A 17960-nucleotide genomic window follows, 5' to 3' on the forward strand; every position below is an offset into this window, starting at 1 on the left:
CTTTACTTTTATTGTTCAGCTTTTTAGATTTATTCATGTTACCCATTTCTCCTGTTTGGAGAGCCAGCGTAAGGGAATAATTCGAAGTGGGTTTATTTTGGTATAGCTCAGTTTATCCCATGTCTGGTTTCATTTCAGGGGGGTGGTTTGTTTATTTTCCCATTAACCAGGCATAGAATAAACAAAAGTAGCACCAGCTCCATTGAAACCACACCAGCTCAATGAGGCTGATTTAAACCACTCCCCATCAGCAGGGCTGATTTACGGCCCCACTCCTGCATCCTGCTGTGCTCCTCTGCCTCCAGCAGCTGCCACCAAGGGACTGGCTGCCCATCTCAGCCCTTGTCCCCAGCCAGGAGGTGGCAAAGGGCTCCCTGGTGGCGCATAAAGCACCACCCTCACACAGCAAACAAGGAGGGTGTGCTCAGGGATACCTGGAGATGATGCTCCAGCCCATAAAGCAGGTATTTTTGAAGAGCAGAGATGATGATTTGAGTTGTGGCGGCTTTGCTGAGCCCTGGGTGCCAAAAGGAAGCTTGTCCTTCTCTTTCTGGTGATGCCTCAACACCCAGCTGTTTCCAAAACTCAAAAAAAAAGTTGCATTTTTGTGGTTGTAGGGGCTTAAAAGGCTGGAAAGGGACTTTTCACAAGAATTGTAGTGACAACCTGAAGGAGGGCAGGTTTAGATTAGACACTAAGAAGAAATTCCTCCCTGTGAGGGTGAGAGGCCCTGGCACAGGGTGCCCAGAGCAGCTGTGGCTGCCCCTGGATCCCTGGAAGTGTCCAAGGCCAGGTTGGACACTGGGGCTTGGAGCAGCCTGGGACAGTGGAAGGTGCCCCAGCCCCTGGCAGTAAAGATGGAACAGGAAGGTCTTTAGGATCCTTTCCAACCCATTCCATGATTCCATGACTTTTGTTAGAATACAGAGGTTAACAGGATGCAGTGCCATCACCAAGGACATAACTAGTGGGGATGTGACTGCAGAGAGGTCCCACAGCCCTTGCTGTGCTCCACTCGACCCGTGTTATGGGCAGAGAGATCCGGGGTGGCTCCAACGGCCCTGGGCTGAATTTGCAGAAGTTCAAGTAACCGATGAATAATCTCGACACGGCACAGCGAGCACGGCAACCCACAGAGTGATTTTCACAGCCAGCTCCTGACAGGCTGAAGCAACAAGACCTTTTGACCTGGAAAGAACACCCTCCCAGAACACAGGTACCTGCACCCCAACCCCACAGCTGCTCTAACTGCAAACCAGGGCTGCATCTCAGTCATCTCAGGAGAGAAAATAACATGTCAGTACCAAAGCGAATTTGAGCGTTGCTATTCTCAAAGCATCCCATGAGTTGTATTTTCCTTGTTTAGCAGCACCTCGAGAACATTGCTGGCAGTGTAAGAGAAACCCAGCACTGAGGTCCCCCCGTCCGGGCTGTGACAGATTGCTCGGAGAAACAACGCGGTGATTGAGGACCTGGACTAATCACAGCAATTGATATAAATTACCGTGTCAGCTACACCGATGCCGCAGTCTGCGGGTTCACACCTCATTAAGCTTCCAAGTGCCAAATGAATCAACAGGGTTCAGCAGAACCGTTCTTAATTAATTGTTGTAGCAATAGGGAAAAAGTAACGGGAAAAGAGAATCGGAACTCCCCGGCGCAGGCGGGCACTGAAACTCTGCTCCCATTTAGAGTTGGAGATTAAAGACGCCCACGGATTAATCTCAGCCTGCAAAGAATTGCCAGGGGCTGGTTTTGGACTAGGGTGGAGTGAAAATTCAGGCTGGCGACTCGCAGCTTTTCCTCGAGTCGTGCAGAGTGTTTTGCATGGAGCTCTTCTGTCGCCTGTGAAATCTCCAGGTTTGGATTTCCCACCCCACCCACAGTGGCCACTGCTGGGCACCTCGGAGCCTCTTGGAGCTGATGGAAATTGCAATTCGGCAGTTTATTTTTAAGCCAGATGTGTCCATTTTTTCCCTGTCTATATTTCCCAAAGCAAGATGCAAATTTACCAGCGAGTGAAGAGGCCAGGAAAGCTGTGGTCTCACCTCTGGCCAAGCTTCCAGCCTCTTTCTTCATGAAAGAGAAGGACAGGCTTCCTTGAGAAGAGAAGGAGGCTGCTGGAAGGACACAAAGTCAAGCTCGGGACAGAAGAGCAGCAGCCACAACTGAGTTTGAAAAGCAAAGCACTCTCCAGCCACAATGTCCTTGTCCCCACAGGGGGCTTTCCTCCAGCACACGGTGTCAGAGTCTGTCCAGGGATGTGATATCCCTCACAACTGTCTCCAATGATTGGGGACTGGGACCCCAGACTCTGAAGGGAGGCCCTGGCCTGGCTGAGGTGGAACATTTGCCAAGTCTCGGAGGACTGGTGTGCATCTCCATGAGAACAGAGTGCAAGAACAATGGGACTGGTCACAGTGGACTGAGCTGAGGCTGCCTGTCCTAACTGGTCTGTCCATACCAGAGGCATGGCTTGCAGCTTGCTCCTAAGCACCAACCTCGACACAAATGGTTCCTGCCTTGGCTCTGTCCCCTCGCTTTGGTCCCTGCCTTGACCAACCTATAAAAAACTCTGGAGATCCCTATTCACTTTTGTGTACACCCCACTGGAGAAGATCATGTCTATGGGCATCTCTAGGCCTCGAGGACTCGTCCCTCCACATTGGTAGCTATAATCCCCTTCCCCTTTTTCTCTATCTTTCTCACTGTTCTTTATTTTCTCTCCCCACTATCGCATTTGTTGGCACTAAATAAAGGTGCGTTTTTTGTTTAAGTAAACTGAGTTATCCCCTGCTGTGTCTTTTGCGCTCTGAGATCCCTAAAACAAACCATCATATGTTTGTGGACCCTGACACATGGCAGCACCCAGAAGTCTCATCAAAGCCTGGAAGCTCAGGGAATGCTGAGGAAAGGCCAGCACAACCTGTGGCCTTGGCTCACTGCTCCCTGCTCAGCAGCTTCTCTGCTCTGCTCCTTCAGCCTTTGCAGCTCCCAGGAAAGCAGGACATGGTGAGGTCTCACCATATCCCAGTGGCAGAATGAGAATGTGGTTGAGCACAGAGCCAGCCTCCACAGGCACTTTTTGGGCCATCTTTAGGATGGATTCAACCCAGCAGCAGCTCCCCAGAGCAGAGTCACAGCAGCACGGCCATGGAATGGATCCAGCCGGGAGCGCGGCTCGCGCTCTCCAGGGGAGGGTTGGATATCTCCTCCTGCCTTCCCTCGCGCACGTTCCGCCAGCTTAAAGCCTCCCTGGAGCTCCCATCTGCTCACCACAGAGCTTGTAATTGCGTGTGTAATGCGAGGGGCAGTTCAGCACTCAAACCACATTCCCAGCCTTGGATGTCTCCGGGTATTTGCACTTTCCCCGCCGCTGCCACTCATCCCGTCCGTTTTCCCCTGATCTATAAAACATCCATCTAAAATTGATATCCCAGCAGGGCCCTGACAGCTTGTAGCTGTCACTGCTGTGCTCCAGCGTTCAGGCCCAGTTACACCAGATCACCCACTTTCTCTGCACCACTGGTTAACCTGTAATCTCAGTAATTTGCCAGCAAAATGTAAATTGAAGAGAAAAATAGAATATGAACACAGATTTCACTGCTTGTGACTGGGGAGCACCACTGCCTGGCAGAGCTTTACTGCTGGAATCTTCAGGGATGTGGGGTGCCAGGAGTGTAAGGGAGGCCATGGCCACTCAAGAAAACAGAGCAATGAGTCAAAATTACCTGTCCTCATCCCTCCTGGTGCCTGGGGTGGGTTCCAGTGGAAATACCCAGCCAATTTCAAGGAACTCGGGGCTGTTTTAAAGTTTTAAAGCAACATTAGCAGGCAGGAAAAGCTGATAGTGCAGCTCCAGCCCTTTGTGCAGGGTCTGGTCGGGTCAGAGCCCATGGGGAAGGAGGATGTGGATCCCTGAGCAGCCACAGGCTCAGGGCTGGGCATTCCCAGCACAAAGCCTCCTGCAGTCCCATGTGCACCAGGATCTGCTTCATATTATCAATGAAAATATCTTCCCATGACTCCCCCAAATCCAACAGATTCTCCTAATGGACTGGTCTGTGACTTTTCTCATATTGAATCACTTCTCTTACCGAGCTAATACATCACTGTTTTATTTAGTTTCTCTTTTTCCCATATAAATCTTTACTTAATTAATAAAACCAACAAATCTTTAAGAAAAAAAACCCTAAACCATACTTCTAAGCCTCAGAATTACTGTTCTAGCAACTAGCAGTATTTAAAAAATGTATTAATTGTAGTTTGAGAAAGAGGTTTTGATAAAGCTGGGTCCAGAAATACTTGTATTATGAATATTTATATTATAAATATTTTGTTCTCTCACACTTATTACTGCAAATCAGTGCGATAACATTTCTGCCCCTGTTTTATTTTAAGAGATTTGAGGTGCAAATTGGAGGATTAGCAATCCAAACAGAGTAGCAAGAACACAAACAGGCTTCCAAGCCCATGTGCAAAAGCCGGTTGCCAAAGAGTCTCTGCTCCCAAGCGAGGAGCCCAACAAGGGAAAGCAGGTTCTTGTGTGGAAAGTCTCTTCACACCTTAATTACAGCTCCTGCCAACCACTTCAGCTCTGGAGTGGGATGTTTTCTCTGGTGAGAGGATACCATTAGCACAAGGAGCAGCATCCAGGGAAATCACCTCGCAGGGAAATCTCCTCAGGCTTCTGTTTTTAGCCACTCTGAAAAGCAAATTGATGAACACACACACACACTCGTGTGGGTGCACACACGCCCTTCCCTGCCCCTGCTGGCTTTGCACTGACACCCAACAGCTTTGCAGTTTATAATCAAAGTGTGATTTAGGACTTTCCATTAGCGTTATTAAGAGCAGGATATTAAGGCTCCACAAGCTGTTTCAGCTATCAGAATCCTGGAATATCCTGAGCTGGAAGGGACCTGTACAGACCATCCATATCCAGACCCTGTCCCTGCACAGGACACCCCAAGAGTCCCACCCTGTCCAAATTGTGAGCATTGAGAGCATTGTCCAAATAATAAAATCGTCCTGTGTAATAAATAGATTCAGGAAAGGTGTATCAGTGCAATTGTTCATTGCTCAAACCTTCAGGATTTCAGAGCATGATTGTGTTAACATCAGTGTCTTCTTGGAATAGAGACTTATCCCAATTTTTAGGCAGTGCTATTCCTCCTACCCTCTGAGAGCCTCCACCCCCTCCACCACTGGCACTGATGGGGTAAAAGGCAACTTCCCCCTGGCGCCCCATGCCCAAATCCTTGTCTAATCCTTCCCACCGTGGATAAAGGACTGGAGCACTGCCAGGCACCTCGGTTCAGTCTCACAGCTCCTGCAGCCCTTTGATGCAGCCTGTGTGGATGCAGCCAGCTGGGATCCTCCCCCAGGGCGCTGCAGGATCACCTGGACACGGCCTGGATCGTGTGTGACTCCTCACAGCATTGCCCCCAGGTGCAGAAACCCACAAAAAGGTGCTAAAGCAATTTAAAACACCACAGGATACACAGCACGACTTTGGCTTTGACAGTGTTCTCCCTCCAGGTGTGCTATCCCCAGGACGTTCCAGCCCCACGTTATGATGGTACACAAGAGGCTCTGGGCAGTTTTTATCCCTCAGGTATTTTCCAGTCGGACTAACAGACTGATCTGCTGAGTTACCTGCTGGAGAACGAGCAGCACATTACCCTGTTGCCACCCCTGATCCATCAGCGACCTGGGAGCAGCTGTGGAGGAATAAAGCTCCTTGCTCAGGACAGCAGCCACTGACAGCTCATCCCGGGCTCTCCTGGCTCCCCCTGCTCCCACAGCCCTGAGCAACTCCTTAAATCCACAGCACAAAGCATCACACTTGGGGTTTTTTGTACTGTCATCCCTGGAACCCAGATTCACAGCTGGGGATGCTTTTGACCTTGGCTGCTGCACACCCACATTGGGATTTCAATATTAATCATCTAATTCCAGGTAAGTGCTTTTAAATTCGGCCGGATGGGGCATGAATCTCGCTGGATGGGAAACGCAGGTCTCTGCAGCGAGATGGATGAAGCCCTGCTCCTCTCCCTGTTTTGTTTCAAGGCTCCGGCAGCAATTGCCTGCTCTAATTCTTGGTGGGAAGACTCGCTGCAGGGTAATTAAACACGCGGGGAGCTCAGGAGAGCCGCCTGCCAGCACCTGGCGGTGGGATTCCCCCTTTTCAGAGGCACCTGCACGAGATGGTAATTCCTCCCCTCCATTTCCCACTCCTTCTCCCGGCAGCTCGGAGGAACAGATGGAGCAATCACCCTCCTCCTCTCCCCAGCACGGACCCCTGCTGCTACCCGCCGCCTCGTGCGGTTGTAATACACATAATTAGGCAAATCAATGGACAATGCAGCATATTAGAGGAGGTGGAGTTACATCAAGGCAAAACACGGATCCCTATTTATTTACGGCGGGAAATGGGACATTTTCTGCGTAATTGCCAAGAATTGCGGGCAGGGGATGAGATGCAATGGCAGCCCTTGGCAGGGAGGGCACAGCCAGCAGGTCACTCACCTGGATTGTTTGGGGGCACAGCTGAGGAGAGCTGGTCCCATCTTGATATTCTGTTGATTTATGCTTTAAACATCTCATTACCGTTTATGAGCTCCACTCCCAAATCTCTCACACGTCCATAATTAGGATTATGAGGGATGTCTGCAGCCATTCGCCCCATCACTGACTCAGGGCCAAAAGCACAAACCGAGGGCTGCAAACCTCAAGCAGCAACTCTCCGTGCCCTATAAATTAATATAATATAATATAATATAATAGTATAGTATAGTATAGTATATAATAGTATATAATATAATAGTATATAATAGAATATAATAGTATATAATATAATAGTATATAATATAATAGTATATAATAGTATATAATAGTATATAGTATATAAATATATAATATAAAATATATTGACATAAAGAGCGTGTGTGCTGCATCCTGTGAGCAGTGATGGGAGCAGGACGACACTCAAGAAAGGGAGTTTTCCACATGGAGAAGAGGGGTACAAACCAAATCAGTGATGAGTGAGAGAGGCTTTTACATTTCTGGGCTCTTCAAGGAAGGTGATCCTCCTGCCAGGGATCTGTTTCCAGGTCTTGCACACACCCAGTGGGTTTTATCCTGGGTGATGGACTCAAAGCCAGCTGTGCCCCAGAACTGCCTGAGGAAAGGACCCAAAGAGCCACCAAAGTCTTGTTCAGGTGGTGCTGAGGCCTCACAGGTGCTCTGGACAGAGGGCTCAGAGGTGTTTTTTGGAGGTACTGACACACAGTGGAACAGAGGCCAGGCCTTCAGACACATTATGGTTTTTAAGAGGTTTCTGGGATTTAATTTTGACCAGCTTTGTCAAATTTCCAGGGATTTAGAGGAGCAGTGCCTGCAGCTGGTGTGGGTGAGCACCTCAGCTCCCAAGGCACTGATGGCCTTGAGTCACTTGGATATTGACACACAGAAAGGTATTCAACAATACATCAGGAATGGCAGATTTTAGCTTCTCCCCCTTGCTCTGCCCAAGTCAGTGGCAGACAGAGAAATCTCCACTGTCAGATTTGAGTTTTACTCCTCTTTACTCTATTTCTGTGCTCCCCTTCCAGAGTCTGGACCTTCCTGAGTTTGGCAGCACATCAACATTAAAGACAGGGAGTGACCACAGAGCTCCTGGGGTCACTGGGGAGTAACATCATCACCTACTGACCTTGATGCTTTCTAGGCCTGAAACTTTTTGTCCTTTTCTGTGTTTATCAATTTTTCCCATAAAAATGAGCTGCTCTTGGGTCAGAGCTGCCCTTCACAGAGCTCTGCCAACATCTCAGTCCTCACCTGAGGGACTCGGGTCTTGTTTTTGTCTCCAAGCATCCTCACAGTGCCACCAGATGTGCTCAGTTGCTGCAGTAGGGTGGCTCGTGGTATGAGAGAACATTTAAAGAAATGCAAACCAGCATTACCAAGTGCATTTTGGATCTGATCTCAGTCAAGTCACCGAATTCAGCATTTGTCAAAGCGGGGCTGTTACTTCTCCAAAACCAAAGGATATAAAAATAACCTGATTTATGGGTACCACAATACTCCAAACCCAGAGTTGTGTCAGTGCAAAACCATGCCTCACATGTGCCCACACACCATGGAAAAGGGGAGGAACAGACCCACAACAGGCTCAGGAAACACTTGGGTGACTCAGACAACTGACACTGACACTGTTTGTTTGTTTGTTTGCTGTAAAGGCAGAAATATCCACTGCTGAAATGTTCAGGAAGGCTCTGCAAGTTCCCATGGGACATTTCCCTGGTGCTCCCCCTGCTCCCTGCAGGGACCCCGGGCTGGGGGGACCCTCTGTGCCCCCTGTGCCACCGCCCAAGTGCCACCACGGCGGCTCCACATTCATTTTCTTCTCCCAGCTTATCTCCCCGCGGCTTTGGAGTGCATTCTCCCTTATCTCGGAGACAAATGGCCTCCACGGAGAGCTCTAAACAGCAGAGCAATTTATCTGCCTGACATGTGTTTCCCTGTTTGTTTTCTGCAGCCTTGAGCCATCGGCTGGGCTGTGACAACACTCAGCTGTGGCACTGCTGGAGGGTCACCCGGCCCCTTCACTCAGGGCTGTGAATCAATGCCTTGGCCATATTTATCATTTATTGCAGTAAATCAACTCTAATCGATGCTTTCTTGTTCTGACGTGCAGCAAAGCCTTTACAAGCTTTTCACAGATCTGTTTGGAATTAGGGAAAGCCAGGGAAAGAAAAGATATTTAATCAATTCAGCTCTAATTTTTAATTTGGGGAAAGAGGGAAATGTGGTGCTGTTCCCATGAGAAAAAGGAATAAAAATCAAATCCTGCTTCTGTTTAGCGCCTTCTGATGGTTTCCAGTGTTTCACTTGTTGCTGTTAACACCTCGGTTTTAAAGTACTACATGAAAAAGGATGTCCCTAAGACATCTCTATCCTTTTCCAGTCAACTCCTCAATTCAAAGGCCTCCCTTCTCTCTTCTAAATAAATGTGACTTCTTAGGAGTTCCTTTTTTGTGTGTGTGTTTGGGGTTTTTTTGGGCTTTTTTTTGTTTTGTTTTCCCCAAGTGTTGATACTTCACAGACTCAGTGAGCCTCAATTTTGGCTAAACAGTATTAAAGCTCCACTTTTCTTTTTTTAAGTCTCTGTGCATTCTTTCAAGGCTTCCTTTTCACACAGACACTGCTCATCCTGAGCACTCCACGTGTGCTGGGGTAGCTCAGCCCCAGGTGAAATTCCAATCACCCCACATGCAAAAACTTCACACCCCACCCCTACAGAGGTCACATAAAACCGCCATCAATCAATCCACAACAATCAACATCCCTTATCAGCCCCACAACCAGAAAACAAAGAGTTTTGCACAGCTTTCTCCAGGCCCTGGTGAGCTGCACAAGTTCCTGAGCTCACCCCTGGACTTTGGGGAGAGCAGGACCATTGCTCTTTTCTCCTGAAGTGCATTTCCCCCCCTTTCTCTCAGACTTTGGCAGCTCCAGTGTGGATTTTATTGCTGGCATTTAGAAGAATAAGTGCTCCCTGCCACACAGGATGGGAAAGGTTTCTCCCCCGGGGAACAGAACACAGAGACTGATTAAGAGACCAGCAGGTATTTAAGAACATAAAACATATTGGCAGGTGAGGGTTGCAGCTCTCACTGAGCAGGAGCTGCTGCAGGAACAGAGCTCACCTGCTGATTTCCAGCAGGGAACAGCTCTGGTAAAGAATAAGTCCTTTAGCTTAGGATTTTTATACGCTTTTTCATAGAAAAAAAAGGTTGAAAAGTAATCAAAACTTGCTTCTCTAGAGGAGTGAATCAGATGCTCCTATTGGGTCTGTGCTCCTGCTGAGCCAAACGTGGTGGTCCAGTTCCACCTTCTCAAATCCTTCTGCAGAAATCAGGTAACAAAAGAGCAGATAATTGGGAGCAGGCCCCTGATTTCAATAACATAAATTAGCCAACAAACTGCACTAACCTGACTGGATTATTGGAACATTTTAAAGGCAAAAAATGAGAAATAAGTTGGGAAAGCTGTGAGCCAGACTAACAAAGCCAGGACTACCCAGGCCAGGTTTGCTTTCAGTCCTGTTCCAAGATCTCCAAACTGTGTGTTGTTCCTTCACTCTGGTTAACACTGCTGTGGTGGAACAGAGAGCATCAGCAGAAAAACATTAAATAATTGGGATTTCTGTTCTTCAAACAGCAACAGAAGTGCTCACATAGAAACATTTCAAAGACAGCACAAAAGAATCAATACATGACAAAACTGCTGAAAGAACTTATTGAAGAACTGCAGAAATATAAACTTCTATCTCTTAGACATAAAAGACACAACCATTGGATCTTGTATTGACAGCATAGACATTTCCTTTATTTGGTACAAAAAATATAGAATTTATATAATTTAAAATAATTTGCCATCGCTATTTAAACTTTTAAACTTATAACCATTACTTGAAGTGGTTTGCTATGAAGCATTTTAAAATAACAGTACAATGTCATAAACAAGTTTTTGCAAACATAATGAGGATATTTTTCAAGTAAATCCCAACAGCTAAAGAAAATTAAAATGAGTCATTTTGGTTGTATTTGATTAGGACATCATTCTATCACTGATTAAGCTTAATGAAAACTGTTTCTAGAAGTTTACTGAAATTATACATTCTCACAATAAATATGAGGCTTGAACTGGAGAAAAATAAAAAAATAACTGTGAAAGTATCACATAGTCCTATCAATTCTTTTCAAAGCAGTCTTGTCCTCCAACAACAAAAAAGAAAAACATCTTTGTGCAGCACAGGAGAGCCTTGGGACAGCTCATTATAGAACAAGCTGGGAGCTTTGTGGGTCACACTGTGCTCCTGCACAGTCCTTTAGTCTTCATCTTCATTTGTGCTGCAGAGAAAAAGCAACGGGTTTGGCTTGGGAGACACCTCCAAGAAATTTCCCTTCCCAGCAGCATCTTCTGAAAATCTGTCAGGCTCTGGTACAGGGTTTTCTTCTTGTTCCTGTGAAATGCAGCCTGCAGTAGCCAATCCTTCAGGCTGCTCTGAAAGTCTCATCGCAGAGCGGATTTGCATTTCTAATTCTTCCACCAGTTTTCCAGGAGGAGTGGTAGACTGCAAGGGAACCTTTGATTTTCCATCACTGACCTCCATTGCTGAAGTGTTTGTGCCCTGCCTCAATCCATTACAGTCAATAAGTGGAGCTGTCCTCTCCTCCTGGAGCACGCCTTGGAAAGAATTTATTTCCCCATCTTCGCTGGTCGAGGACTCCTGCTCATCTGAATCAGAGCCTTCTGTCTCAGATGATGAAGTGCTGCTGGATTCTTCAGAGTCACTTGTCTCCGACTCAGAGCAAAGCAGCTGTTGCTTGGAAACTGTGCCAGCAGCTTTTAACGCCTTCTCTTCCTCCTGTACCAGCACTGCTGCTGCTTCCAGCTCCTCCAGCTCCAGCCCCATGTGGGACTTGCTGAGCGTGGCTTTCTGCAAGGACTCACAGAGTGCAGCCAACTTTTTTGACCTTTAACAGAGAACAAGATATGTTATTGAACCTGACAAACAGAACTTTCCCATTCGATAATGAGGACACGAATCTTAGATGTTTCTTCCATTTGTTTGGTATGCAAACAACTTTCTTCTTCAACCCTGATTGCAAAAGAGGATGTTACAGGAGAAAAAAAAAAGCATCAGAATGATTCATAATTACAATTATTTAGGGCAACTTCTCCCACAAGGTTAGACAATAATATTGCATTGAAAGGCTTTGAGGATACCTTCCTGAATGACCCTGCTGCTGGATGCTTCAGCAGTGCACAGTGAGGGAGAAGAGATTTCAGAACAAACCTTTTCAGGTTTGCTGTCTTTAGCAGCACACTCTGCAGCACAGGCTTGGCTGGCTGAAGTTTATGTGCAGCAAAACCATTTTGGTTTCTTACCCTCCCAGATACATCTGTAAAATGCACCTGAGCCAAGAGAACAGGGCTGATTAGTGATCCTAATGCTGTGATCCTAATTAGTGATTAGATGCTCCTCCTCTCCCACCCAGCCCGGTGCACCCACAATCACAGGAGATGTTCAGTAACTCTGGCTGCTTCACCCTTCACTTGGAATTCAGCTGAAATGTAATTCAGCAGGAGGAACAGGAGCATTTAGATAAATGCCACTAATAAAGCAGACACACCACATTGGCTTCAAATCTCTGGTCCAGCCCCATCCATTTCCTCGAGTGTTGGAAGGCAGCACGTGCTTTACCAGAAAAGGGCACCGTGGATTTATAAATAGAGACTAAAAAGCAAGAGAGTGCCTCGAAATGGGGGGGGGGGGGTGAGGGCAGAGAGGGGAAAATGGGTCTAAAAACCCAAACCTACATCCTGTTTCTTGTTGTGGAGTTTTGCCTCAGACTATCAATCAGCTTTTCACCACTTCCTGCAGCAGCAGGTCTGCTATAAATCCTGCAGTAACTGACTGGGTTTCATTTCCTCTGCCAGAGCTGTGAACCTGCAAGGCACGACACACTGACACTGGAGCAAGGAGCTGGGCATGTAATACACGGCTCCTGCGAGGCAGAAGTTAAAGCACTCCTTCTCTCACTTGAATGATTTTAAAGATCTTTATATTCTATTTCCCAGGGGGCATAATTACTCAGTATAATATAGATGCTTCCACTTTTTTTTTTTTTTCTCCTAAAGGAATTGTATTTTTAAGTGGGGGAAGGGAAATTTAGTGCAGCTTCTTGCACGTTTTTACAGACAGTGCCACGTTTAAATGCTTTAAAAACTTTGAATAAAACACACTTGACTTCCTTAGTTCAACCCACTGACTAGGAAACGGAGAAAGAACTTTCTCAGAAGTAAAGCAACAGAAAACAATTTATACTTCTAGAATTTTTGAATCTAAAGCTAAGGATTAAATGCAACACGTTCTTACCAGCCTCTAATAAAAAAAAAGAGGTACTAAATTTTATGAATGTATTAGAATTATATTTTCTTTCTGGCAACTTATTTCCATTTTTTTTATCAAGTACTTGCATTTTTCTCAAAAAGTTATGGGGAATTTGAGAAATTGCCAACCTAATTGAGAACAAAGCAAGCCTTCTCCCTGCTCCATCAGTAAAGAGAAAGAAAAAGAAGCCAAGTGATACATTGAGAGGTTCATGGAGCCTTGCAGGTAGGTGGGAACAGAACAAGTGGCTGCAGGGAAATCTGTTTCCTGAGCACACTGGGGAGAAGCTGATTTATACCCCGAGTCACAAGAGTTTATATCCCTTTCAGAAAGCATTTCGCTTTGCTTTTCAAACAGCCTCTTTCCTTCCTTCTAACTCTGTCAGTGCCCATGCCCCCGTCCTCTGTGAAAGCTGCTGAGAACATGAAGGTTCAATTCCTTTTCCTCTCCTGTTCCGACTGCCCCCAGCCACAGGAGCTCCAAAGGCTGGGTGTGCCCTGTCACAGAATTCTGCTTTGGCCCATCTTAGGTGGTTCTTTTTAATTTCATTGACACCATGAGCAACTCACCACACACCCTCTGGCACAACAATTTCCCACTGCCGTCTCATCTCCCCTCCCTGTTTCGCTGCTGCCATTATGGCAGAAAAGCAATTTTCAAAGTCCTGTTTCTCCCCCCACTTCCATTATATCTGTCAATTTGTTTCCTAATTCTAATTTTGGTGGTTTTTTTCCTATTTTTTCATGCCTATTTTCCCTGCTCCAGACTCTCAGTCCTTTAAATTCTCTCTACCTCCTTCACTACTCTCTTATAATGCAGTTTGTATAGTAAGATATAGAAACATATCACAGAACTGCATCAAGTATTAAGGAGCTGTATGTCCTAATGTGCTTTTTAGGCATTAATAAATACTTAATTTATTAAGTGCAGGTTACTTAATGCCAAATGTTAAGGAAGAAAATACATAGTGATCAACTTGACTCAACACACATTATGCTACTAAATTTGAAGTGGTCCTGCTGACAGATAAAATAATGATCTCCCTAAAGCAATTAAATTGTTTTTTTTTTAGCTCTTGACCACATCAGGTATTTGGTGCTCATTGTGAGAGGGCTGGACTAGATGGCCTTTAAAGGCCACTTCCAACCCCAAATATTCTGACCCTACAAAAAAGTCTCATTTCAGTTCTCACTAGGTCAAGTGTTTCTTCCCAACTTTCACTCTGCTCATTCAGTCTCTATCAATCTACAGAGCTCAACATTTAATATGAGACAAACTGGAAACTGTCACTTCTTAACTATTTTATACATAAACCCAAAAAACTCCACTCTGTAACACTGCAATCTTGTATTTAAAAAACCCAAACCAACAAAGAACACTTGAACAGGGTTGTTTCGTTTCTGCCCCTGTGCAAGGGACTAAGAGAATTACAATTAGCCATCAGTTCATCTCCTCTAAGGCAATTATCTAATTTGAAGGAGAACCAACTTTCAGGAGTGCATTTCACATCAGCCTTAAGAAAAGGTGGCAGCACTCCCTGGACTAAAAACAAGGCAAACAGACAAAAAAATCAGCATGGAAATGCTTTCAAAGGAAGAACATAGGTCTGAGCTGATGGTTTCCCAAGGTGAAAGATAAGCAACAATTCAGGAAAATAAAAATGAGACACCAGAAATAAGATCTTGTGTATGAGAGACCTGCAGTAAACAGGCCCTGCTGTTTCCAAAATCTTTCGAGTAGTGTTTGAGAGATTAGACAGCAAATACTTTAATTTTTCAAGTATGATTAATGGAATCCATGATTACTTTAAGACATGCTCATTCAGTATGCACATTTGTGGTAATGATATCTTATTATTATGGTAATAGTGTTCTTACATAAACATGCATAATAGGTTTTAAAGGTGCTACACATGATAATTATTAGTTATCACGATGTCAGTTGCTTAAGGAAAATGTTTAATTACAGGTTAAACTGATCAGATGCATGTTTTGTTTAATGCATAGCTTTGAGGAACAATAAGAGAAGCATCTCGAGGCTTGTCCATGTAGTCTGGAATTAAAATTCCAAGACAGAACTACAGTAATCCTTGTCTAAGCACAGGAGAGTTTCTTCAGGTGCTAGAAGAAGAAGAAAAAAAAATCTTGTTCTACAGATCTTAGATTATAAAGGAGTGAAACTGGGCTGAAAAGAACAAAGAATCAAAGGAGATTTAGCAAATAAAAGGAGATGGATAGAACTCTGAGAAAAATAAAAAGAGGATTATGGCAACAGGAAAGGGAAATCATTAGAGGTTTACAGCAAAGGCCACCTGTGGCAGCATGAAGAGAGGAGATGGTGATGGGACTGACTGCAGGACTGGGACACGAGTGACAATCAGTGGGAAAAGAGCAGGACATGGCTCCAGGTAAAGCCCAACTCCTACAAGCTCCAGCTCTGCTCTCTGTTCCAGGGAGTACAGAGAGCACCAGGACCTGAGGAGTCAAGATAGCTGTTATCTCCAGAACATGGAGCTATGAAGAGAAGTCTCACTGCAGACAGACATCAGGGATTTGACTGTTTCCAAGGAACATTTCACATAAGCTGGAAGGGAGGACAAAGATCAAATGCAGGACTTTGGGGGGGGGGGGGGGGGGTTACATCCAACCACAAAATCCTCTAATTTTTCCCAAATTATGAAGTAAAAAAATAATTATGCTTCTGTACACTCTGTCTATCAGTCAGCACTATGTAAGGAAAAAGGTTTAAAGAAAGGGTGTCAATAGCTCAGACCTTCCCATCTGCCTGGTACTTTTCATACATGCAGTACTCTTGTTTTAGCAGTTGTGTTAAAAAGACAAACAACTTAAAGAGAACTTGAAAACACAAAAATCAGCAGTCTGCTCCTCATTCTGAATGATGGTGGCACTGCATACTCAATCATGGCTGGGGAATTGCAGATCTAAAACACTCTGCAAATTATTTGTAAACGTGGGAATGAATGTCACTGCCCAGAGCAGCTGTGGCTGCCCCTGGATCCCTGGCAGTGACCAAGGCCAGGCTGGACAGGGCTTGGAGCACTGTGGAAGGTGTCACTGGTTAAATCTGGCTGATCTTTAAGGTCCCTTCCAATCCAATCCATTCCATGGCTCTATGAAAGATTTCACAGTGCCAGCACAGCCTCCTAAGCTGGAGTCAGTAACATCCTGCTGTGGAATGGAAAGTGACTTTTCCTGCACAGGCACAAGCTCCAGCTTGCTTTTGTTGTTGCAAACAATAGAAGGATTACTTCTACTGGCTCATCAATTTGGCTTTGCATTCACAGTTGTATACAAACATCCCCTGTTCTGAAGTACTCTGTGTAAACAAGGTGTAAGACATGGCACAACCCAGCAGAGCCTCCCTGGGATCTCCCCTGGCTCAGTCCTGGCCAAGTGATGGCTCAGAGCTGCCAGGGCACATCGAGCTGCTCCTGCCCCAGCACAACAGGAAAGGAACCAAGCACAGGACCCTCAGTATCACAAACACTGGCAGCAGCTCTGCTGGCCAGCCTGGTGTTTGAATGGGACCTAACTGATCTTGGAATTCACTAAAAATTATGTTGCTTGCATGTGGTTAGAGCCCACTCAGTGATCCAGTGGGAATCAGTCCTCCATGCTGGCAGGACTCAGCTCCACAGGGCTGACAAGCCCTGTTTGAGAGTGTGAAACGCTTTACATTAATTATCTTTAAGCCTTGCAGGCAAGATAAACAAGTCTCAGAGGCAGCAGAGCCGTCAAGCACAGACGTGCCTTTGGAGCCGTGTCCCTGCCAGCAGCTCCTGGGGATGCATCCACACACAGAGCAGCAGCCTGCTGTGCCCTCAGCAGGCCTGACACACACTGAAAGGGCACTTATTTAACTTATCTCCACCCAGCAGGAGCTCTGGACACACAGGATCCATCTCATAGCAAAGCTGCTGCGTTAAGCTAAAGGCTTCCGGTCTGCTGCCTCACGAGAGCCTTAATTTTATATCTTTAATATACAAGAAAGTTTACCAAATTAGAAGGGAAAGTATCAGGCTATATTTACACTACCTTTCTCCACAAAGCTTGGCAAAACTCAGACTTAGGAGAGAAAGTTTCACAGACAGCCTCTTTCTTTGATAAAACAGATAAAATACCAAGCAATACAGCCAGACCAGTATCCCCACTTTAAATGTGTTCCAAATTACATACCTGGCAGCACTGCTCACAATTTCCCACAATTATTCATTTAGCCAGAGGCACTGCAAGTATTAAGACAATTCTAGAGTTAATATTATCTCAGACATCACCAGATATTATCCCAGAGCCTCAGCACTTCAGATACAGAGTGTGTGCAAATTTACTATCTGCAAGACATTGAAATGTCAGTTAAACTATAAGGAAGAATGAAATTTTCTGTCTTGCCACCAAACTGGTTGAGGACAGGCTGCAATAAGACATCACTGGTGTTTCTGCAGGGTCTGTCACTAGTGAACAAAAGGGCACCTGCAAAGGGACAGGCTCTCCACACCCTCCTGATGGTCTCATTTTCCCCCTGCCCACAAGTAGTTCTTGCTGGATTCCATCACTGTCCTCCATACCAAGCCTCATCTGCCCAGATATCAGGGACATTGTTCAACATCCAGTCTCCAGATAATGCCAAATGAACTTCCCACAGGAAGTCTGTCACCATCCTGATGGAAATTAATATCCCCATGGGAGTAAGTCTACAGCCTAAGTTCTCTCAAAGCAGAAGGCTCAACAAGTTCCAGCCAAACACGAAAGCAGAAGATAAGAAAGTGAGCTCATACAAGAATGACACAGCTGGCAAAGCACCCAACTAGTCCCTGGAGAAGAAAATAAATTGTTCTTTGCTCTAAAATTCAGATGCAGCTTCTGTCTAGTCCAGAACAGCTACTGGAGCAACAACACTGGTGATCTTTGGGGAAAGGTTGAAGCTGGTAACTGAGATCACCCTGGTCACTAATCAGTATATTCTGAAAGCCAGG

General features: G+C 45.6%; 1 protein-coding gene across 1 annotated transcript in view; it reads right to left on the minus strand.

The window, feature by feature from the left end:
• Nucleotides 1-10479: 10479 nt before the first annotated feature.
• SHQ1 (SHQ1, H/ACA ribonucleoprotein assembly factor) overlaps nucleotides 10480-17960 on the minus strand; it is a 39810-nt gene continuing 32329 nt past the window's right edge. Inside the window, exon 12 of the mRNA XM_083869314.1 lies at nucleotides 10480-11546. Within this exon, the coding sequence (XP_083725440.1) occupies nucleotides 10898-11546 (649 nt within the window). The 3' untranslated portion in view covers nucleotides 10480-10897. The remainder of the gene's footprint in view (nucleotides 11547-17960) is intronic.

The sequence above is a fragment of the Zosterops lateralis genome, assembly GCF_965231275.1.
Source record: "Zosterops lateralis genome assembly, chromosome: 11".
Taxonomy (NCBI): Eukaryota; Metazoa; Chordata; class Aves; order Passeriformes; family Zosteropidae; genus Zosterops; species Zosterops lateralis.